Here is a 20,342-nt window from a genome sequence, read left to right on the forward strand (position 1 = left end):
GCCACGATCTGCTGGGTGTGTCCATCGCTCACTGACCTAGCCCGCCACTCCACACGAAACCTCGATCAATTCGAAACAGATTGTAGGGCATTTGCAGGGATGCTGGAATGAAAATACGATGATTGCTTTCGAGGTCCAGGGTCACGAAAACAAAAACATTAAACCCACGGCTCCGCTTCGAGGAAGGAAATCATCTTACGGCACAAAACTTTGCGAGACCAGATTGTAACCGGCTGTCAAATCCTGTCAGCAGCAGCAAGTGTGAAGCTCAGTGAATCGATCGAATGTCCGTTGCGGAGAATGATGATGATGATGATGGGAATCTCCTTCCGTGGCTCTCCTGTTCCCTAATTTATCGTATTCACATTCACGTCAAACAACAATTTTTTAACCCTCGTCACTTTCGTTGATTTCGCATTGACCACAGCCCAACTCCGGTGTTCCGGTGAATCGTCTGGAGTGTAAGGTACTGGTGCTGGCGATACATCAAAGGGATTGCTGGCAACAATCGTATCAAACATATATATATTTGCAATCTGATACGATAATATATTTTCTGTTTCCCCCAAAACAAATAAACATATTTCACGAGTTGAGAAACCCATCCTGCAGAGTGTAGTGGCAAAGTGTACATCACGGGAACTGGCGAGCGAGCACAACCGACCATTCAATCACTTTGCACATGGCTGCTGCTACTGGTGCTACACGGCGCCACTGTGAACTCATTAAATATTTCATGAGCGTTTAAATCTGCAACCGTTTTATTGTGCCATACCCTTTTCTTTTTTTCTCCGCCCTGTGCCACCATCATTTCGCATTCAATCTACACCAGCGTAGCGCATCGCATCGCAACGTGCCGCGACGTGGAAAGCATTAACAATAGATTTCCCTCGACAGCTCGCTCACAGCGCTGCTTTTGGGATTTGGCGTTTGGCACTGCATTTGTGTGGACGAGCGAGAAAATAATCACCCAATCAATATTAACATCAAGTGGTCGCGACGAACCGCACACATCCACTCACATAAATCATTCATTGGCCCCGTTCCCTAATTCACGATTCAATTTCACGCACTTCCAAGCAAACAACAACCGACAACCAACGCCAAAAGCCCCCCCCCCCCCCGCCCCCCCGGGTTGTCACATATCGTCTCCCTCTTTCTCCGTTCTTCCTCCGTTCGTCGGAAAATGGGGAAAAACAAACGAATCCTTATCCTAGCTAGCTCCCGAAATGGGGAAGGAACGGGGAATGCATTGTCATTTACAGTCCATTTAATGCCTTTCACTTCGGTGCCACAATCCGATCCGAAACCAGGGGATGGGATCGGCCACAAACAACGAGTTTAGAAAATACCGGCAACTAATAAATATGCCAGCCAGCCAGTGAGTCCGGGTTTCTGTGTTCACCTCAACGAGTTTTCCAATCGAGCACCCCCGCCCCCAATCGAGTTGCGAAAGTTGTTTCCCCAATCCCAGACCGTTGTTCTCTCTCCAACGGGACACCTCGCTCCACCAGCCGCTACTTGTTGGAGTGATTTTCCATTTACCGAATGCAGCGCACCATGAAATCACTGGCACGCACCGCTCACACGGGATAAAAGCCCTTTTACGGTGCCGAAAAACAAATACTTTATCGAAGGAAGGGAGGGCGACAGTGCGCCAGGATTTCCCGGCCGGGCACACCACAACAAATCACCGCACACTCGCAAAAACTCGTTCGCAAGCAATTATGATGCTAGCGAAACGGGATTTCACGGTTTGCTGAGGGAGCACCACAGTGTTGCCGTACAGCCGTCGGACATCAAATCGCCATCGCCGGAGTAAAAACTCAACCACGCCCGAGGGCCGAACCGAATCCTGTGCGCTAAGAAAGCAGCACAGCACAGCTGTATAAGTGTGTATTTGTGTGTGTGCTTGTGTGAGCGGCACAATATATCTCACAAAAGTTGGTTAATAAAGTTCAAAATTAATAACCCATTGGGCGACTCTTCTACGTCAACCCCGTCCCGTCCCCCGTTTGCCTTCGGCACACTGACACAGACACAGAGCCCTGCGGTTAAATGAAATTCTGTGTGAGGTATCTAGCTCCAGCACACCCCACAGACCCGTCAGTAGCGGCTGCGGTGGCGTGCCTCATTGAGGGCAGTAACCACACAACAATTTGGACTTGAACTTTCAGGGAGAACGGACAGAAGTCGAGTCGGGCCGTGCACAACAACACATACAGACACACAGACACACAGAGTTGGGGTCAAGTCGAGCGAGACGAAACATCTTTAACTTTCCTTTCGCCACTCCAGGGGAAAGTGTAAAAAAGGCTGGAAAAGGAAGGATGGACCAACTGGAGGTGGGCTAACTTTTGTTCCTCTGTGCTCGTAGACAGGATACCGAAGGTTGAAAAGTATTGGTAAAAGCACTTCTCAGCAGTAGCAGCAGCAAGGGATAAAGCAAATAGTATTCCCTCCAAGAAACACCGGGAAAACCGGGACCTGCGTTTGTGTTGCCTACAATATGGGGGGGGGGCGGTTCAAAGAAAGTTTACCAACGCTTCTCAACGCCGAAAGCAGCATCCAGAGGCTACAATGCTACAACGGTTCGTGCGCGGAGGTTTTCAACAAACATCCTTCCTCCTTTCATCATCTTTGTCGGTCTTCTTCGTTAGAGCGCCCAGAACCTATGGATTGGGAAAATGCAAAAAAGAAAATCCTGTGGTCCTGTGTTAGGCTCTCTTTATTACACCATCCCGTATTCCTCTCCCTCAACAGCTGCCACGTTGAATCACACCGAGAAAGGGGCAGCAGAAAGTTTTCGGCCAACCACCACACCAAGCAGAGGCCAGAACAATGGGGGGGGGGGGGGGCTCTCCCGAGGTTCTGGGTCTCAAAAAGGGGTTACAGAGACCACAAAAGAAACGGATGTAACGAAGCGGAACTTCCGAACGTCGGTGGGCATGCTTCACCACCACTGGCTGCCCAAGAAGGGTTGTTCTCGGTCTCGAAAGTGTGCCATGTCCTCGGTCGATTGCGCGACGGACCCTTTTCGGTTGCGGCACCGGGAACCCGTCCGGCTACCGACCGGTCCGGTTCAGTCCCTGGACCGTAAGCCCGGAGTGACATTTTGCTGAGCAAAAACCGGTTGTGGAGCACACTGAGTTCACGCTAAGCCTGTGCTAAGGTCAACTGCTGACCTTCACAGTCGGTGTAGTGTGCCTGCATTTGCATGGCGACGGTGGCGGCGGCGGCGGCGGCGGCGGTTGGTTGAAGGCCGTTTTTTGCCGCATTTTGTCCGCCTAGACTTGCGGAAGTCAAGCGGAAAATTTGGGTTTATTTTTGGACAACCGGATCGAACCGGAACCACGGGGGGGGGGAGGGAGGCGACTGTATTTAGAAGAACCATTGTTGCCGTCTCGATTCGATAACTCGATGGGCGGACCGCGTGGTTAGAGATAAATTTGAAAGGAGAAAGGATTTTTTAACGAAACCGTGAAGTCTCCATTGAACCATTCGTTCTGAAACAATGATGTTGGACAGTTATCGGAGCTCGAGCCGCCTTAAGGATGATTAAGCCAGCAGAAACACCTTCAGGAGCCGCTCGATTAACTTTAACTTGCAATAAAGATAGGAACAGGGAGTAAGACTACCAAAAAATATTTAAAATTATCTTAACCATATCGCAATCATTTGTTGCAGACGAATCCTATTTCTTGAATGTTACAGAAATGAACCTGATTAACCCCTTTTCGTTAACAAAAGTTTGACTTGAGCCAACATTTGCTTATTTTTGCGAAGGAAAGTATAAAACAAACATCACAACCCATAGACAAATAGAAAGAGCATAATAGAATCCACAATACAGCACCAAAACATTCCGAAGCCTCTAATTGCGGCTTTGTAACATCTGGATTGAACGATTCGCTGATCGAACCGCCAATCAATATGACTATTACTTCACCAAAACAGTCCCGTATCCGCGATGTCCGCTGATTCACAAACAGATCACACACCAGACCACTAGGCACGTTTCCCGAACAACAAGATCCTGTCCAATACGCTCGTGAACTGTATAACTGGAAGTAAACCAACCGCGTGGAAACCGACCACTCAAAAACCGCTGCCAAACAGCAATTCTGCACAATTCCGAACCTACTTCGCTCCTCTATGGCACACCCATACGCAAACGGGCGCACGCACACTGTTGGTCCGATTTTGACAGGTCACACACGGCACACCACACCCCACGGGTCCAAAACCACCACCACCACCAGCAGCAGTAGCAGTGTGGAGCACGGAACGAGCCCAGAGCACGAGGCGCGCTGCAGAGAGGCTGCAGCAAAAACGGCCGCGAAAACTCCACACTCCACCACACTCTTCCTGCTGCACGTCCTCTGCTTTCCCGGGGCCCAAACCTCACACCATCACACATTTACGCACACCAACACACAGCGTTACGTAGCGCGAAAGAGAGAGAGAGAATGTGTGCGTGCTTGTGTGTGCCAGCGAGAGCTTTCTCATGGGAAACTCTCGCTCTCGATCTCTTCATCGCAGCACGCTTTCCTCGCCTCGTGCCACGGGAACACGACCGCGTCCGACCTTCCAAATTTCCCGGGACCCGTGCGTAACGCCCCACTATCAACGGGAAAATCCTCGACTCCTCTCCACAATCCCGCCCACCCCACCACACGCTACACCACTTTGGGGGAGCTTGTTCCTCTCCTGGCGATCACAACATGATGCAGTGCCGCGGCGGCGACCAACCAGCTCCATTTGACAGCTCCAGCTTCCAGGGCTGGCCACAGACCGAACAGACACAGAGTTTGGTGCGTGAAAAGGTCGGTGGAAGGAGACGGGAAGACAGAAAGTTCACCGTAAAACACAGAAGAAAACTACACTCATCAAACCGTCACATTCAGAACTGCTGGGGTGGGCTCTTGGGTCGAATCGAGAGAGAGAGAGAGAGAGAGAGAGAGAGAGAGAGAGAGAGAGACAGCGAGAGAGCGCGACCAGCTTCTTGGTTTGGCTGTGATTTGTCACGTACGTACGCACGGGTACGGAATGAAGGCGGTACACTAATGCGACCGGACACACAAGACACCGTACAAGGATACAACCACGCGGATTGTGATTCACTTTTTTCGGGCTCGTCTTCTCGCTAAATTTCGCGGAAGTTTACGTCGAAATACGTGCCGCACCATTCGGTCCAGTATCTTCCCTCTTCCAACCTACCGAACCACGAACTCACGGATGAAAGTGCGGACCGGAATCCTTCACTACGTCACTTGGAAGAGCAAGAAGACGGCACACGAGACGGTAGGAGTGGCAAACGGGATGACTGTGCAGCTGTGACAGCTAGTCTGAATCCGAATGACTAACTGACTGACTAACAGACTGACTGACTGGCTGGATGGCTAGCTAGCGGTTTGAGCCCGTGTGTCCTGTGTATTGACAACTGCCCCGAGACTGTGTCACTGATAGACTGCCAATGCTGAAAGCTTTTGCAATGCCGATGCTTACGCCAGGGGATTGCGAACAAACACTTTTGCACTTCACGGTCATGGTGGTGTGCGTCAGTGAGCAAGCGAGTCACGAGGCGCGACTTTCATACGTATGTAGAGAGCTCGAAGAAGAGAAGAGAAAACACAGACAACCACACCAGAGGAACACCGGGAAAGGATATGTCAAGTTCCAGGACGTTAGTTGTGTAACCGGACGCTGGGTGGCGCCACCGTTCCAACAACTCTCTGTCTCTGGACGGCTCTGGAACGTAGTAGGAACGTCTCTCTGCGCAGTAGCACTCATCGATGAGGCTATCGTCGACAGAAAGAGAAAGAGAGAAATCACTGAAAGCTTTTTGACGGTTAATGTTTCGCTCGCACTCTCTAGGACTCTCTTGCTGCTCCTTTAGAACACGGCACAGCTGTCCATGTACTACCACCTCCCCGGAGGTGGAAATCCAAACTGTCAGTTTCGATCGTGAGTGAGCTCCGGAACTACGTCACCAACGTTATCCATGTGTTGGTGCTGCTGCTGCTGTCGTGGTAGTGGCGAAGATAACTAATGGAGTCACGTCCAGAACTCCCAGTTGGGTGTGCGAAAGTCTGGACGTCAAACTGTGACTATGAACATCCTCTTCAGGGTTCTGGCACACTGTGGCGACGACATGTTATAGACGAATCTACAACTGACAGAGCCACATACCCATTTAACGATTAAGAAAAAAAAACAGAACAATTATTTTAGCACGCTGCTACAAAGAGAGTACAACGCTTGCTTAGGATACCGACGGTTGATCACAAACGATCGTAAGGGGAAGGTGATGATGTGGAAATAGAAAAAAAAGTTCCACAACAAAGGAAAGGATTGAGATTGCTACAGTAATGGCTCCACTGCGTGTTCCAAAGACATTTTAACTGTTTAATGAGTGGGAATTCCACTCATTACAAACGATTCCAATAACAACGTGCACGTGAGCTGCGCCCACCTAGTGGGCTGGAATGCAATCGAGTCCCGCGCAACCGACTCAACACTTCCCTCCCTTTCCATCGGTTCTTATGCCATCTTAAGGCATGCGACGGAAGATCGTTTGAAATTCCACACATTCCACGACATCACCAGGATGTGTGTTGTTTGAAAGGAAAAGGCTGTTGGAGAGTGTGTGTGTTGGTGAAGGGAGAACAAAAAAAACAACTACTTCAAATTTATTGGCTCAAGTTTCACCGTCAAACTTCTGTTATCTCCCATTCACCACACAAGCACACCCGGGGACCATTATCACAAAAAGGGACTCCTCCTCCTCCTCCTGCTGTCCTGTTTTCCGCTTCATAATGACCTTTTCCCCGTGCACTGCATACGCAAACACGTGTGTCGTGCTTCTTCAGATGATAATTTGTGTGTCTTGTTTGATGGGGTGTGTGTGTACGGTGGTGGTGTATTTAAGGAATGTGTCTCGACCATATGGCCGAAAAATGGTGCATCAAGTGAATGTGACGACTGATGTGTTTGGTATTTGCTCTACCATAAATCAAACAACAACGCAGCATCTCGCATCACACTCGCGACAATCAGCTAAAGTGCGATGATGCTTGCCAAGATGAACGCATGTACGGTGTCGTCTTCACGTGCCGCAAGATGATAATCTGATTTAAATGATACTGCGAGCGCACGTGACAACGCTGGCTGGCAATGAAAAAGGCATTTATGCATCGCAGCGTACCATCATCACTTTGCATCAGTATTGCACCCACAACATGTTATGAAATATCCTTCACGCATACAGTGACACTCCCAATCTTACTGATGAACTTTCGATGACGAAATGCACGTCCTGCAACCGGCAGACAGTCACATTCGCCGTAGACGCGTGATAATTGCGCTGTCAATACCTTTTGAGCATCCTATCAAACATAGATTGACATCGAAAGTTGGGGCCCACTCACTCTGCTCGCCCTTTGCACCCCTTAGCCGGAACCGACACACAGGTCAGGTCAGAACCGGTGGTCTGCGCGCCGTGCAGCACATTTGGCACTGGCACGCACAACTGCGAGACACAAAGTTTTTTAATCAAACGACTTTATAGCCAAACTTTGGTCACGGTTCGCACCGACCAGGGCCCGGCCAGGCCGGGCTGCTGCTGCTAAAACAATTGTGTTTTAGCCGAAATACCCAAGCGCACATTCGCCGGCAAAAGTCTGGGACTCCACCTCGGTGTCACGGCAAGCATTGGCCGCACGAGCAGCAGTAGCAGCAGCAGCAGCAGAAGGTTTTGTCTTTCGTCCACTTGTTTTTCCTCTTCTTTTTTTCCTCCTGGATTCGTATTTTTCCCAAGAAAAACTAAACGAACCAACTGTCATAGACCTCTCTCTCTCTCTGACCGGGTCCGGTACCGGGATGCCCCGAAGAGACGAAGAAACACTTAAAAAGTACTGGAAACAAACTATTTTCCCATCCGATTTGCGTTGCTCAACTCGTGCGCGCTCGGGACGCCGCTGACTGTCGGTTCAACTTTTAATTCTGTTGCAGGAGAGCACAATACTGAGTATTGCTGTACACCCCGGTCCGTTTGACCATTTGGATCCATTCCGTGAGCTTTGGTTTCTCAACATCAAGCGTAGGGAACAGTAACTGGGAAGGAATGTAATTATGCACATACCGGAACATTACAATGTTGCTTCCAGGAACAAGCACAGTGGCCTGCACTGCCACCGATCGGAAAAGCGGTAGACATTAACTTGAGACAATTAGTCAAATTATGTAGACAAACGAACTCAACCAACGGACCACCAACGGAGTTTATGCAAAACTTCCACCATTCCCATTCGAAAGATGAGCATTCTTTTCAACGAACTCTCAGCCGTATCAGTTCATTGGAACTTCGGGTAACTTGAGCACATGATTATGATGTAAAACACATTTTTCCTAACCAACAATGTCCACTACAAGCGCGTGCAGCAACAGAAAAAAGTCGCAAAATTTACGGGGTACCTGGCGCCTCCATCGCTTCTCTGCTGCCATTTACAACAGACACAATCGTCCGGTACTGCTTCTGCTGTTGCTCATCGTTCTCTCATCGACAGATTGGCGAATAAGTTTAATGTCAAACTACCTTCCCTCGGCCCAAAAGAAGCAGACAGGGGCCAAGAAAAGGACAGAAACCAGGCAACCAGATTGAAGACTCACCTGAAACGAAAAAAAAGAACAAAATGAATACAAATTTAGCACTTGGATTAAGTAAAAGCACCGAAGTAAACGTAACGACCGGGCAATAGCCGGAGACTAATGAATGGTTCATTTTATTCGCATTCGCTGCGCGTCTGGAAACGAGTTCGAAGGAAAGAAGTGTGCGGTGTTGCATGGCCGACCGGTGTGAGAAGGCCTTGCCTACATAAAAACCGTCCACCAGCATCCTGCCACCACCGTTTGCAAGCGTAAGCGTGAAGTGATACATAAAATCGAACTTTCAATGCGAGAGTCACGTCAGCCACCGGACTCCCCCTCATAATCCGTAATAGATAGGCGATAAAGTTTCACGGCGTCTGCGGCGCGCGTCTACAGACGATCCGATACCAAAGAAACGGGCCAGATTTCACATGAAAATGGTGTCCTAGCAACGGAGCATAAAAATGACTCCATTCCATTCCATTCCGTGCGTCACACTGAACTGTGTACGCTTGCATCGCGAACAAGATACGGAAATATGCGCGCAACGGACAGCACTGACATCAGGCATGTGGAAGAAAACGTTTGACATTTTCTTAAAGACTCAAAATATTGTTAAGGAATGCTTTCCAGGCTGTCAAAACAAATTATTGATATATTTCCATTTTGGACAGCCAACTGATCAGCAAACAGCAACATACGGTCATCAGACATCATAATCATCATCGATAGTGTAACTCTTGCGAATCTCACTCCTAGGACAGTAGCGCTCTACCTGTGAAATCATTTTCCCATAAAATCAAAGCCTCACACCAGCAGAAGAAGCAACGATAGCGACTGTATCCTGAGGGACGGGTACACAAAAATATGTTTTTCTCGCCGCGAGACCTGAGGGGTCCTTCATGGTCATGGCACCGGACAGATTATGACATGTATTTGGATCATAAATTATCGTTTATGGCGCGTACGTGGGCATTTCCACAGCGCTCCGTTGGTTGGCGCGACGGGACCAAAAGTCATGGCGCTAACGTTCTCTCCTCCCCCAAAAATATCGCGGTAAAAAAGGAGCAAAAAAACCAAAAAAAAACGCACACACCTTCGCTCACGTCTTGATGGCCACACCAACGATGATGATGATGATGATGATGGTCGTAGACCAGTGGAGTGTCCTTGAAACCCACCACCAGAGACGGGCGGACGGACGGACGAATGTAAATCGAACGACGGCGTGGAGTCCGTTCTACGGAATACATAATTCGCACAGACTGCCGCCGGTGGTCTCCCGGACGCACGCGCCTTTGAATTAGGGAATTTGAATTTCAACCCCCCTCCACTCTGTTCCCCTCCACTTCGGGGCTTTCATCGTCCAAAATACCGAGAAAAGATGGCGATAAGTAATCGAATAATACCGTGGCACCAGTGGGGGGACACGCCCAACGGGAAGGAAGAAGACGTCGTTCAATAAATTTCTCCCGAACGAAAAAAAAACCAAGGCGCGCCAGGACACCCCCTACAGCACACCAATTAGCTCGTCTTGGTTCACGAGCGTCTCGATAAAAAAGAAAAACCCACAAAAGGGAACAGAAGGTCCATTTTGTGGTGCCATAAGGGAGCGCGGCAAACATTCCCGCTTGTGGCCAGCTGGGTGGTAAGTTTTAGCTTTTTAGCACGTTTGACCGTGTCACCACCTCGAAAAAGCAGCATTCCACCGAACCGGACCGGAGCGCGCAGCCACCATTGGACCTCCAGTACCAGAGACGGGCCAACCAGGAGCAGCGAATGGCGACACCGAGAGTGGCTTGATTTTTGGTGCATCACGTACACCTACCGCTCCTTTCCAGCAATGATGACGATCAGAATGGTAATGGATACTGCGGGTGTGACCGCCGCCAACACTCCCCACCCCCACAGCCCCGTGCGCTGCATTCCAATGCGACGCAGGCAGACACAAGCCCCCGGACAGGGGACGCGCCCGACAGAGGGCGATTCCGTTTTATTGTCCAGCTGTGTAGGTGTGTGGGGCGCGCCATCGCCATCGCCATCGAAAATGGAAATTAAATGAAGAGCCCTTAGGTCACTCTCGTGTCCTGATGGAGGAGGGCAAATCAGTGCCAATGGAATGTGTCAAGGCGGACAACGCCTTCACCGATAAGCCGGAGCAGCAGCACCACCAGGAGTCGTCTGCCGTCAGAAGTCTTTTGATGCCAAAAACGTGACACTCCTGGGCCGCGAATCACTTCGAAGAAGGTAACCCTTTTTACGGGCTTTTGAAGGTGTGGCCTTTCGAGGCCTTTCGAGTGGATTCGGTTTGGTGGATTGCTTGCAAGCTTAGGAACTATCAGGCTGACGAGACAGAGAGAGAACTGGAAGATTGGGACGTTTGAAAGGAGAAAACGAAGACGAACGGAATGAGTAGGAAAACTGTTGCCGTTACAGGGAGAAAAGGAAACAGCTAATGAGTCGCCCAGCTAAGGCAGATCTAGTCTTTAAGATGCTTGACTGTAAAGCTTTCCTTGACAGGAATAACAAATAACAATTTTCTATTTTATTTTCTCTTTTAAAACTCAAAAATAGAGAAAGAGGAAATTTTCCATTACTTGCGATATTCACAATTTGAAAGTCAATGAAAAGCATTACTTTCCAGCTGTTAATTAAATCCATTTGACATTTCAAATCCTTTTTCTCTGTTTAGTTTACGTGAAAATGTGAAGAAACTTTTTTAATCAAATTTTAAGTTTTTTAAAACGACCATGAATGTTTCGTATTTTAAGGCACAAATAATCAATAACGGTATCAAGTTTTTTACTTTAAAATCCTATCTAAACAAGGAGTTTTGAAAATGAAATCTAAATTGAATTGAAATTCGAGAGGGTTATGGCAGGAAACTCGATATCGAATGTAATAATATTATGTTTTATCTTAAATAATTCACTACCGAATCAGAACTCTAAAGCCTAAAACCCAAAAAGAACAGAATCGTTTTGTTTTTATTTTAGAAAGACATCCCCCAATTTATATCAAATGATTTAGTATAATGAGCCCGAAAGGCTTAGGAAAAAAAATCGTCGACAGAAAAAGGTTACAAAAAAGTGACCTTTCTTGCCTGAATCAACATAAGCCACCGCTTCTTAATGCACCTGGCATTACAACGGGAATCCTCGCTAAATCGCCTCGCCGATCCCGGTGGCGTCCTCAGTGTCGTCCACCACGATGAATTACCCATCGCGAACCGTGTCCGCGCGATGATGGTGGCCACACAGAAAAGGGAAATATGAATTGAGTAGCAAAAGAAGCAGAAGGAAAAGTGAGAAGAAAGCGGATAACCGTTGCCTCTAACCTTGAATAGAGCCTCCAGCGAGTCAGTCGCCGCACAGGCCAGAGAAGCTAGACATGCAAAGACCCGGAACTCTGCGGAAAATTAAGTCCCCAGCAGCAGCAGCAGAAGCGGCAGGGCGGCAGGGCAGCATCATGCGTCACACCTCCCCCTGAGTGTCCTCCCTGCCCTAGACACTGCAGCTAACCTACCGAGCTCTAAGCTGGGCAAATGCAGCAACCGAAGCAGCAGCTGCCGCTTGGTGAAGCGTGGAACGAAAAAAAAATGAGGAAAAAGGTCCGGGTCCGGTAGTCCGCGCAAAACGGGGAACGGTGAAATGATAAATTCATTTTCCTTATGCCTGCGGGACATTGCGCGGCTGCAGCACCACGTTGCTGCTGCTGCTGCTGCTGCAGAGCGACCAACACTCACACACGTCTGCCTGGCTTCTTCGCACACCTCGCAACCACCGAAGGACGCGTAAATCCGACAAGCGGACCAACGATAAGCGGTCCTCCGGAGGAGATGTGCGCGCCGCTCTCGCACTACGGCCACAGCTCTATCCTCGTTTCAACGTTCAGAAGAAACAGGAAAAGCAGAGCAGAGCAACGCGGACGGATATCTTTCACCCGCATTCTCGCATCCGGTTCCGTTTTGGCAAATAAATAAATCGAAGAATGGCTTCGGCAAACAGAACCCCTCCCACACTCCTCTGCCGCCCTCCTCTGGCTACGTTAGGAGCACCGTTCACCTTTTCTTTTTTTCATTCTTTCTTTATTGGCACACTCCGCCCGGAGGTCGATTCGATCCCGGGACTCCCGGGGTGCAGCCATATTTTCCCAACAATTTGTTTCTCGGTTTCCATTTTTGATTTGGCTTTTCCGGGGGACGGAGGCCCGAGACCCGACGGTTCTTTTGCCACGATCTGCTTGGCGACCGTGTGCGGAACACTTTACAATCGAGCGCGAACGGTAAACGGAGCAAGGATTGTGGCATTGTGTCTATGCCCTGCCCCTTTTCTGTTACAGATACTACACGCTGCTGCTGTTGCTGCTATTGCTGCAATCTTCTTCAATACTCGATGAGCATTAAATTCGATTACTAGCTTCGATGCCCGCTAGTTGCGTGGAAAACACCGGAAACAGAAACGGAAAATGCTAGAGAAAAAAATTTCCCTCTTTTTTACAGACCGCACACCTTTTCGGTTTGCCATTCGCGATGGAACAGCATCTGGTGCTTCAAAAAGAAAGCTTTTGTTCATCGTTTCCGAGCTCAGGCGCAACGGCGATCGACCAAAGCAGGCCGAGGCACCTTCAGCGAACATTCGCACATAAGGCGACCGGAGCCGGTGGCGCAAAGTTGAAAATCTGTGAAAATCCCTTCAATCCGAACTATCGACGAGCAGCGCAATCGACGCCAGTTGGTCATTGGACTGGCCACGCGGGCTGCATTCGGAATAAAAAAAAACGCCCTCGAAAAAAAAAACCTTCGAATGAAAACAATCCGGGAATGAACGCAAAAAGAAGGAAAAACTCGCCATCGATGGGATATCGGGATTGTATAGCATTTTGCGGTTCCCGGTTGCACCAGCCTCGGGCATCGGTGTTGCAAAGCGCATCCTTATCGATGCGGGGAACAAAGTTGAAGCAAGACAAGCTTTTCCCCCATTTTTTTTGCTCATGACTCAATATCGAACGCTCCGCTCGAGGGGCGAATAACGATGTCATGAGGTGATGATAGCAGCTTAAGGACACGATCCACAACCACACTCGCAGGCACCCAATTGGAATACCTTTCACAGCAAAACAAAAAAAGGGAAAGCCAAAGAAGGAATGCTTTTTGCGAACGAATGGAAGAACTACGGAAGTCACTCATACCTTCAGCAAGTCGAAAACCTCTGTAATTAGATCCACTTTTTGGATTCACAAACGGTAGATTCATAGCTTGAAAAACACTCTTCAAATACACTTGACTCATCTTCAAACTCGATGCCACTCCTACTGGAAATATTGCGAATTTTCTAAAATGAAATCACGAAAATGGCTAAAGTAATGCACAGTGCATCCACACGAGCGATTTGTAGATTTGAGGCTGACTGGTAGCATTTTGCGTTTTTCACAGCCATAGGTTACTATGATTAAAAGTTATGATACGGCTCAAAGCCTCCTGTTTCGTCCATTTCGAGGGAAACAATGAAACAGGCATTTGAATTCAGACTACTATGTACCGTATAAATTTTTGAACAAAAAAAATACTATGTGATATTATTCCTTGATTGGTATGCATTCTTATAATCCTTCCAGTGAAACGACATTCTCTTTCCAATCATCTACATATTTATAATTCAAAATGAATGCTTTATGAAGATGATTTCCCAGTCCATATTTCCGAAATGTCCTCGATAAATCGATTGTCGTGAATGTGAAAAACCGGGGGAATAAATCGAATCTGCAGCTCTGGGCACCCTTTCGTACTTACACTCCGCACAGCATTCCACCACGAGGGCGTACATCAATTAACCGGCTATTTCGTTGGATAAAACATTTAACATTTCATCCCAGACACCGAAAAGACCTGCCTTACGGAACCAAGAGAACCAAGGAAGCAAAAGTTAGTCACGAACGATGTCAGTGACAACGACGACGACAAGATGTTATCAGCACACTAGACTGGAACTAGAAATCCTGTGTCTGTCTGTGTGTCCAACAAAGTCCATCTGTGAGACCAGATCCCCTGGAGTTTCCTCCGGTCCCCCGCACTCCCTCCCCCAGGACCATCATCATCCTGTTAAGCCTGTGCACAGCGCGAATGGCACGAAAACGAAACGAACCAAGAAATTACCGAATGAATTATTTATTTACTTAAGTCCGCACAGGAAAGCCCAACGTCAGTACTGCCCGGCCCGGCTCGTTCAGCGTGCTGGACCGACTAGGAAAAGGTATCATCGGACACTCCGGCATCGCCGCCACCACCAACACCTCACGTCCCTTTCGTACACCTTTTTGGGAGGAACCGGCTGCCAAAGTCATACACGAAGCGAAGCGAACAGATAAAGCGCGTTCCGGGGGAACTCGGAGAAGCCGAAGGAGCTGCAGCATCCCGTGGACTGCAGTCTGAAGACTCTGTCCTCCCTGGTGCCAGCTAGTGCGCTGGGGTTTTATCGGTTGAAACATCGAAAAATTGGAGTAATCACTAGCTGCTGGTGTGCTGGTGATGATAGTGATACTACAGACCACCCATCGCTGTCTGGCCGGCTGCCAGAGAAGAAGAAGAAGAAGAAGAAGAAGAAAGCTGCTCTCGCTAAACGTCAGCCAGCGGGCTAGCAAGCTTTCGTTGTCGGCCTGGGTACCAGGGAACGATGTCCACACCAGTCGTTTGCAGCCGATCCGGAGCGAGAACACACAGCGAGAAAGAGGAAAAGGAGCACCAGAAGCACAAGAACCCATGTATTGGCCCCTGCTAACAAGGTGCTAGGTGCTAGGTACCAAGCAAGAGGGGAGTCGAAGAAAGGAGCATCATTTGAATTCAATCTAAGACATCAGAATTCAGTTTGCCATCTGTATCACGTCGCTTCCATCGCACACTATCGTAGAGCAAGCACAGGACGCTCCTGGGTTAAGGATGCTGCTGGGAGGATGCAGAAAGGTTGATTCTTCATCAGCATGCACATGTAAAAATGGACGAGATAAGCGAAATGAAGGCATACAATATTTATCAGTCTCATGCGCGTCAGTTCGCTCTTTGCCATTCAGCAGCGTGGTGCATGGGTCCTAAGGGGTACTCTAGGTGGCAGGTTGAAGGCGCGTATAAGAAGCTTCGGTTTGAGACACGACCATCAACGGACACCGGTGTTCCGTTCCGTTTGCCCAGCTAATGCTTGAGTGAGAAGAGCTTGGAGACTTTGTCCCACAGTCTCCAATAGAGCGGTACCATGCCGAGAACCATGCCGAGAGAACGTCACACGAGGACGACGATGGCTGACGAACTGATGATGAGCAAGTGTGTACCATTATTGAGCTATTCTCCAGCTCCTAGGCAATCGAATAGAAAATGCTATGTTTCCGCAATGAGCACCACCCCGCCGCTGTACCTACTTTATCTCTCTTTCTATCTCTCATCTATAGAGACTTGAGGTCCTAGACCGGGGACCCGATGAGATGATAATGTAAAACAAACTATTCTCTTCCGCACGGGAAGAGGGCGGTAACGGCTGGTAATCGATGATTGCACAGGCTGCTATCTTCAACGATAGTTTGACGGTGATTGAACGAGTAGCGATGCTGCAATCCGTTCTACACGCGCCACGCATGTATTCCTTCCGTTATACCCCCCTAGGGGCGGCATTTGATATGTGAAGAATGGTGTGCGGGAATGATTTAAAATAGAACGACACCTGGCTTCACTGTGGTGAGAATGTGTATTGGGTGCCTTGGAGAATCTCATTTCAAAAGCAATTCCATTCGCAAATGAAGCGACATGAAGCGGTCTCCACTCCCTGGACCAAACCAACCGTCGCGACGGTGGATTTTAATTGGAAAATGAACCTTTAACGGCCTGAGAGATATGACCATCCCCATTAGTTAGTTCCCCAGCCCTTCAAATTAGCGCAGATCGCTAGCTCTTCGCCTTGGAAGTCACGGGCCTCGGGCGAAAAACTCGACCGATACAAAAGCTCCACTGCTTTCCAGCTCAACGGTTCAGAAACAAACGCCTTCACCACTAAACGGGTATGCTCGGGTTCAACTTATCTTAATTCATTTCACCAAAGTCCACCACCGTCCGCCCTGAGCCATCCCAGCAGCAGTGGCGCGCGCCCTTTCTCATCTCAGGTATTAAATGTCTCTTTGGCAAGGGGCGATAAGAGCGGCAAAGTCGCAAATAATGCACCGTGGCACCAACACCTCCATGCCCTCTGCGTTGCCATTTATTTCTACGCGCGCTAGAAAACGCGGCACACCGGCAGAAAGTAGACGGAACCGGTGCATCCCTGGAGTGGTGCGCGATGAAACTTTGCATCTACAAAGACGGAGCAGACAGAAGGCACCAGAGAGTGGACGGACGCATTAAGGTGTGGTCTTTTATTTAAAGTTTCATTCCTGTTTGGTTCCGCAACACTAAATGCTGTAGAAAGGGTTTGTACTTGCTACAATGAAGCAAAGGCATTCAACTCTTCTGCGCAAATATTGTAAGTCTGAAACGCTTTGCATCATCCAATCCTCGGTTCTCTAGCTCCAGATTATTCAAACAGTAACGTCTGGGACTGTTGTTTACAGTCGGCAGCGCAACAGTTCTCCCCCCTTTCCAGGCACTCATTTCATATCGAAAACTTTTGTCCAACCAGCTTTGCAGGAGATTAAAGTCCACGAAACTGATCTCCAACACTCCAATGGCCAGTTGATCCCAGAGTTAATCTTTGTCCCCGTGTTGGCGTCGTTTATCTTTGGCCTGTCGAACGCGAATTATGGATCGTTGTGAAGGTGAGTGTTTAATTCCATTAAGCGAAATGATAAATCGGTAAAACATCACAAGTAATGTTTCTCCTACGGCGATGAATAAGTTACTGTATTGGCCGTTAGATTTATGACTCCTGCTCGTGCCGTTGCAGTGTCTGTGCGGCAGATGACAATGGCCATGATTCCCTCGACCCTTCTCTCGAAGAAGTCAACATTAAACGTGAATGCGACGACCATGATGCGGTCAAGCGAGGTCTCACCTGGAAAGGGAAAAGCAGGACTGGACTGCGGAGCGTGTTTACTGATTTATTTAGCCAAATATTGAAGGTCAAACTGACCAACGCAGAGAACACCTTATGCGCGTCCTGCAGGTACTTGGGTTGCTCCTGCTTGTTGCTAGCCGGGGCGGTCCAAAGTTTTGTGATTTTCTAACCGCATCCCGAAAGAAGAAGCAACCAGTCCCCTTACACGAACCTAATGGCAGAGTGGAGTGCGGTTGTGGTTCGCACCATTCGCAGAACACGAAGCTCCTGTGTTCCGTTGCGGTTTAACTGGCACGTTAGCGGAAAGTTTGAAGCACTTAGAACCCTTTTTGGGAAGAGCGGGAACAGGGGTTACACCTGCAACGGTGCTGTGCAAGGACAAAACGGGCTTCCTATCGAGCAGGAACTATACAGCGTAGCTGCAGCAACAACAAGCCCGCATCTCCGACCCGGTGGTTAACTGGGTTAAGAGGCAACACCGACGGGATACGGAATTTGGATATCGTGTCGCGATAATAATGGTGCAGCAGCGGCGTCTCTGAAACCTTTTGCCTTCCAAAAAGCCACACATAATGCTTCCTTCGCTTCGGTGCCACCGACTTCCGGTTCGAACACACCTGCACTGGTTGTACTCTGTACAGCTGCACGATGCTGCTAGATGCTGCAGTTCAGTTCGCGTAAACGCAACGTTACCCATCAGGGAGACAGACAAACCGGAGGCGGTAGTAATAGCCGGGAACGATGTTAACTTTCCTCCCATCGTTCGCCAGTTTTCGCCAGCTTTCCACAGACCACAAGCAAAACCACCACGTGCCTCGCCTCTCCGCGGTTGCATCATGTCATTAGAGATTTGGGTTCGTTAAGTCGGTCTACCAGCGGTTGTTGGCGGTCGGATGCGCCAATATTCTGCTGTAGGGAAAATTCTGCTGGGAAATGGCTGTCATCAATGGTGAATTTGGTTGTTTATTCTGGGCACAGGGAAGACGCTCGGAAGCTCGGAAAAGCGGCTTTACATTTGAATCATCACGTGAACAATTCGTTTGCTACGAAGGAAGCCCGAAGGAGACCAATCACTTTGATAAGATCATTCCAATTCAACGGGCGTGCTTGTCTCATCGGTTTTCATCGATGAGATCGGTATCGGGAATCAATTGGAGAACGACGACGATGACTAGGGGGATGGGCTGTGGCTTTGGCCATCATTGCCAAGGAAGCGCAATTGGATGAAAGTTAGTGAACGGCCTCGTTGACTCACTAGACTCTCGTATCCTGAAGAAATGAAAATTACCTTGTTTCAATTAGAGGAAAACTGTCTCATGGAACATAGCATCGCACGTTTAGCTTTGTTCTGTGATTAGTTGGTATGCATGACTTCTTCTCTTCCAGTCCTTTAATGTACAGTTTAGTTTGAAAGCTTTTGTGACCGAAACGGAACCGAAATTTCCGAAATTAAAATGTGTTTGGTGTAGATATCGACGCAAGAACGAGGTATCGAAGTCCTCTTGAACGATTATGTGGATAATTTTTTTTTCTTTTCGATCCTGCAATAAAGTCCAATCCTAAAAAAATTAAATAGAACGCTGTAAGGATAAGATACAACGTTGTTAAGGATAAATTTCGATTTTTCGTTTTAAAACTATGAAAAAGCGTGTTCGAAATTCATTTACCATCGAAGATACCATTTACAAATCGTAAGCCATAAATTAACAGAACGGAAGAAGCCATAAATTAATACTTAAATGGCAAGCTATCCCTGTTATTTTAAAGCTTCACCCCTTACTTCAGTACTTAATTTTGTTTTGTGACACATATTTTTAATACTTTTCCCTGAATGCTGATCCTTTCAAGAACATTGTGTACATTTTTTGGATCAATCAAAGCAAAACTGACAAAGCTATAGATTTTTCAAAATCCGCGTTTCATACAAGGCTCCATGCAGCACGCTACTTTGAAGAGCGTTTCCCAAAACCAACGTTTTCAAAGTCGGTGTCCATCGTACCGTAAAAACTACTGGACCGATTGATTTGACATTTTTAACACATAATCTGTACACTTTTTGCCAGGTAGCCCCGTCGAGATTTCATGAAAAATTTCGATACAATAATTTTAAATAAATCATTAATAATCGTGTTTTTAGGGAAACTGACAAAAAGCATCACTTTTTCAACTTTAAAAATCTGCCAAAAATCGAAAAATAGGAAATTCAACAAAAACTCGACTGGGCTACCTGAATAAACTTATAATCTTTCAAACGAGTATCGATTTGTACTCTTCTGATGTCCCATCACGCAGCTGTTGAATGGTTAAGTCACGAAAAAATCGCCAAAAATTATCCTTGTTTTGGTAAGAAATTACTTAAAGTTTTACTAAATCAGTATAGTGAAGTAGTCATCGGCTGTGAACGTCTTGTAAAACGCTACAAATGAATGCATACATACGCAATACAATCAACAAACATTACGACGACATCTGCCTCCAAGGACGTATATCTGAGCCCTGCCATCATCGAACGAACATCCGGGATTCGAATTCGAATTAGATTCCCTCGCGGAATGCATGTTTTCCGCAATTTAGCATGAAAATGCTGCTGCTACTGGTGCTGCTGGCAACGAACGACTGTCAGGATCGCACCAAAGCAACAACAAAGCGTTCCCCGTGCCCCCA

The 20,342-nt window shown here is 48.0% G+C and overlaps 1 protein-coding gene across 10 annotated transcripts in view; it reads right to left on the reverse strand.

Annotated features, from left to right (window-relative positions):
• Positions 1-20,342, reverse strand: part of LOC126578936 (atypical protein kinase C) — a 113,015-nt gene that overhangs the window by 82,038 nt on the left and 10,635 nt on the right. The window contains exon 1 of one of the 10 annotated variants that reach the window (XM_050242031.1): positions 13,840-13,920. The exons of 3 other annotated variants lie outside the window; for them this stretch is intronic. In XM_050242031.1, coding sequence (XP_050097988.1) covers positions 13,840-13,903 — 64 coding nt within the window. In that variant the 5' untranslated portion in view covers positions 13,904-13,920. Of the gene's footprint in view, positions 1-5,220; positions 5,402-13,839; positions 13,921-20,342 lie in introns of those variants that run through there. 6 more of the 10 variants (XM_050242020.1, XM_050242021.1, XM_050242025.1 and 3 more) reach the window with 6 other exon arrangements.

The sequence above is a fragment of the Anopheles aquasalis genome, chromosome 3 (genome assembly GCF_943734665.1).
Source record: "Anopheles aquasalis chromosome 3, idAnoAquaMG_Q_19, whole genome shotgun sequence".
In the NCBI taxonomy this organism is placed as follows: Eukaryota; Metazoa; Arthropoda; class Insecta; order Diptera; family Culicidae; genus Anopheles; species Anopheles aquasalis.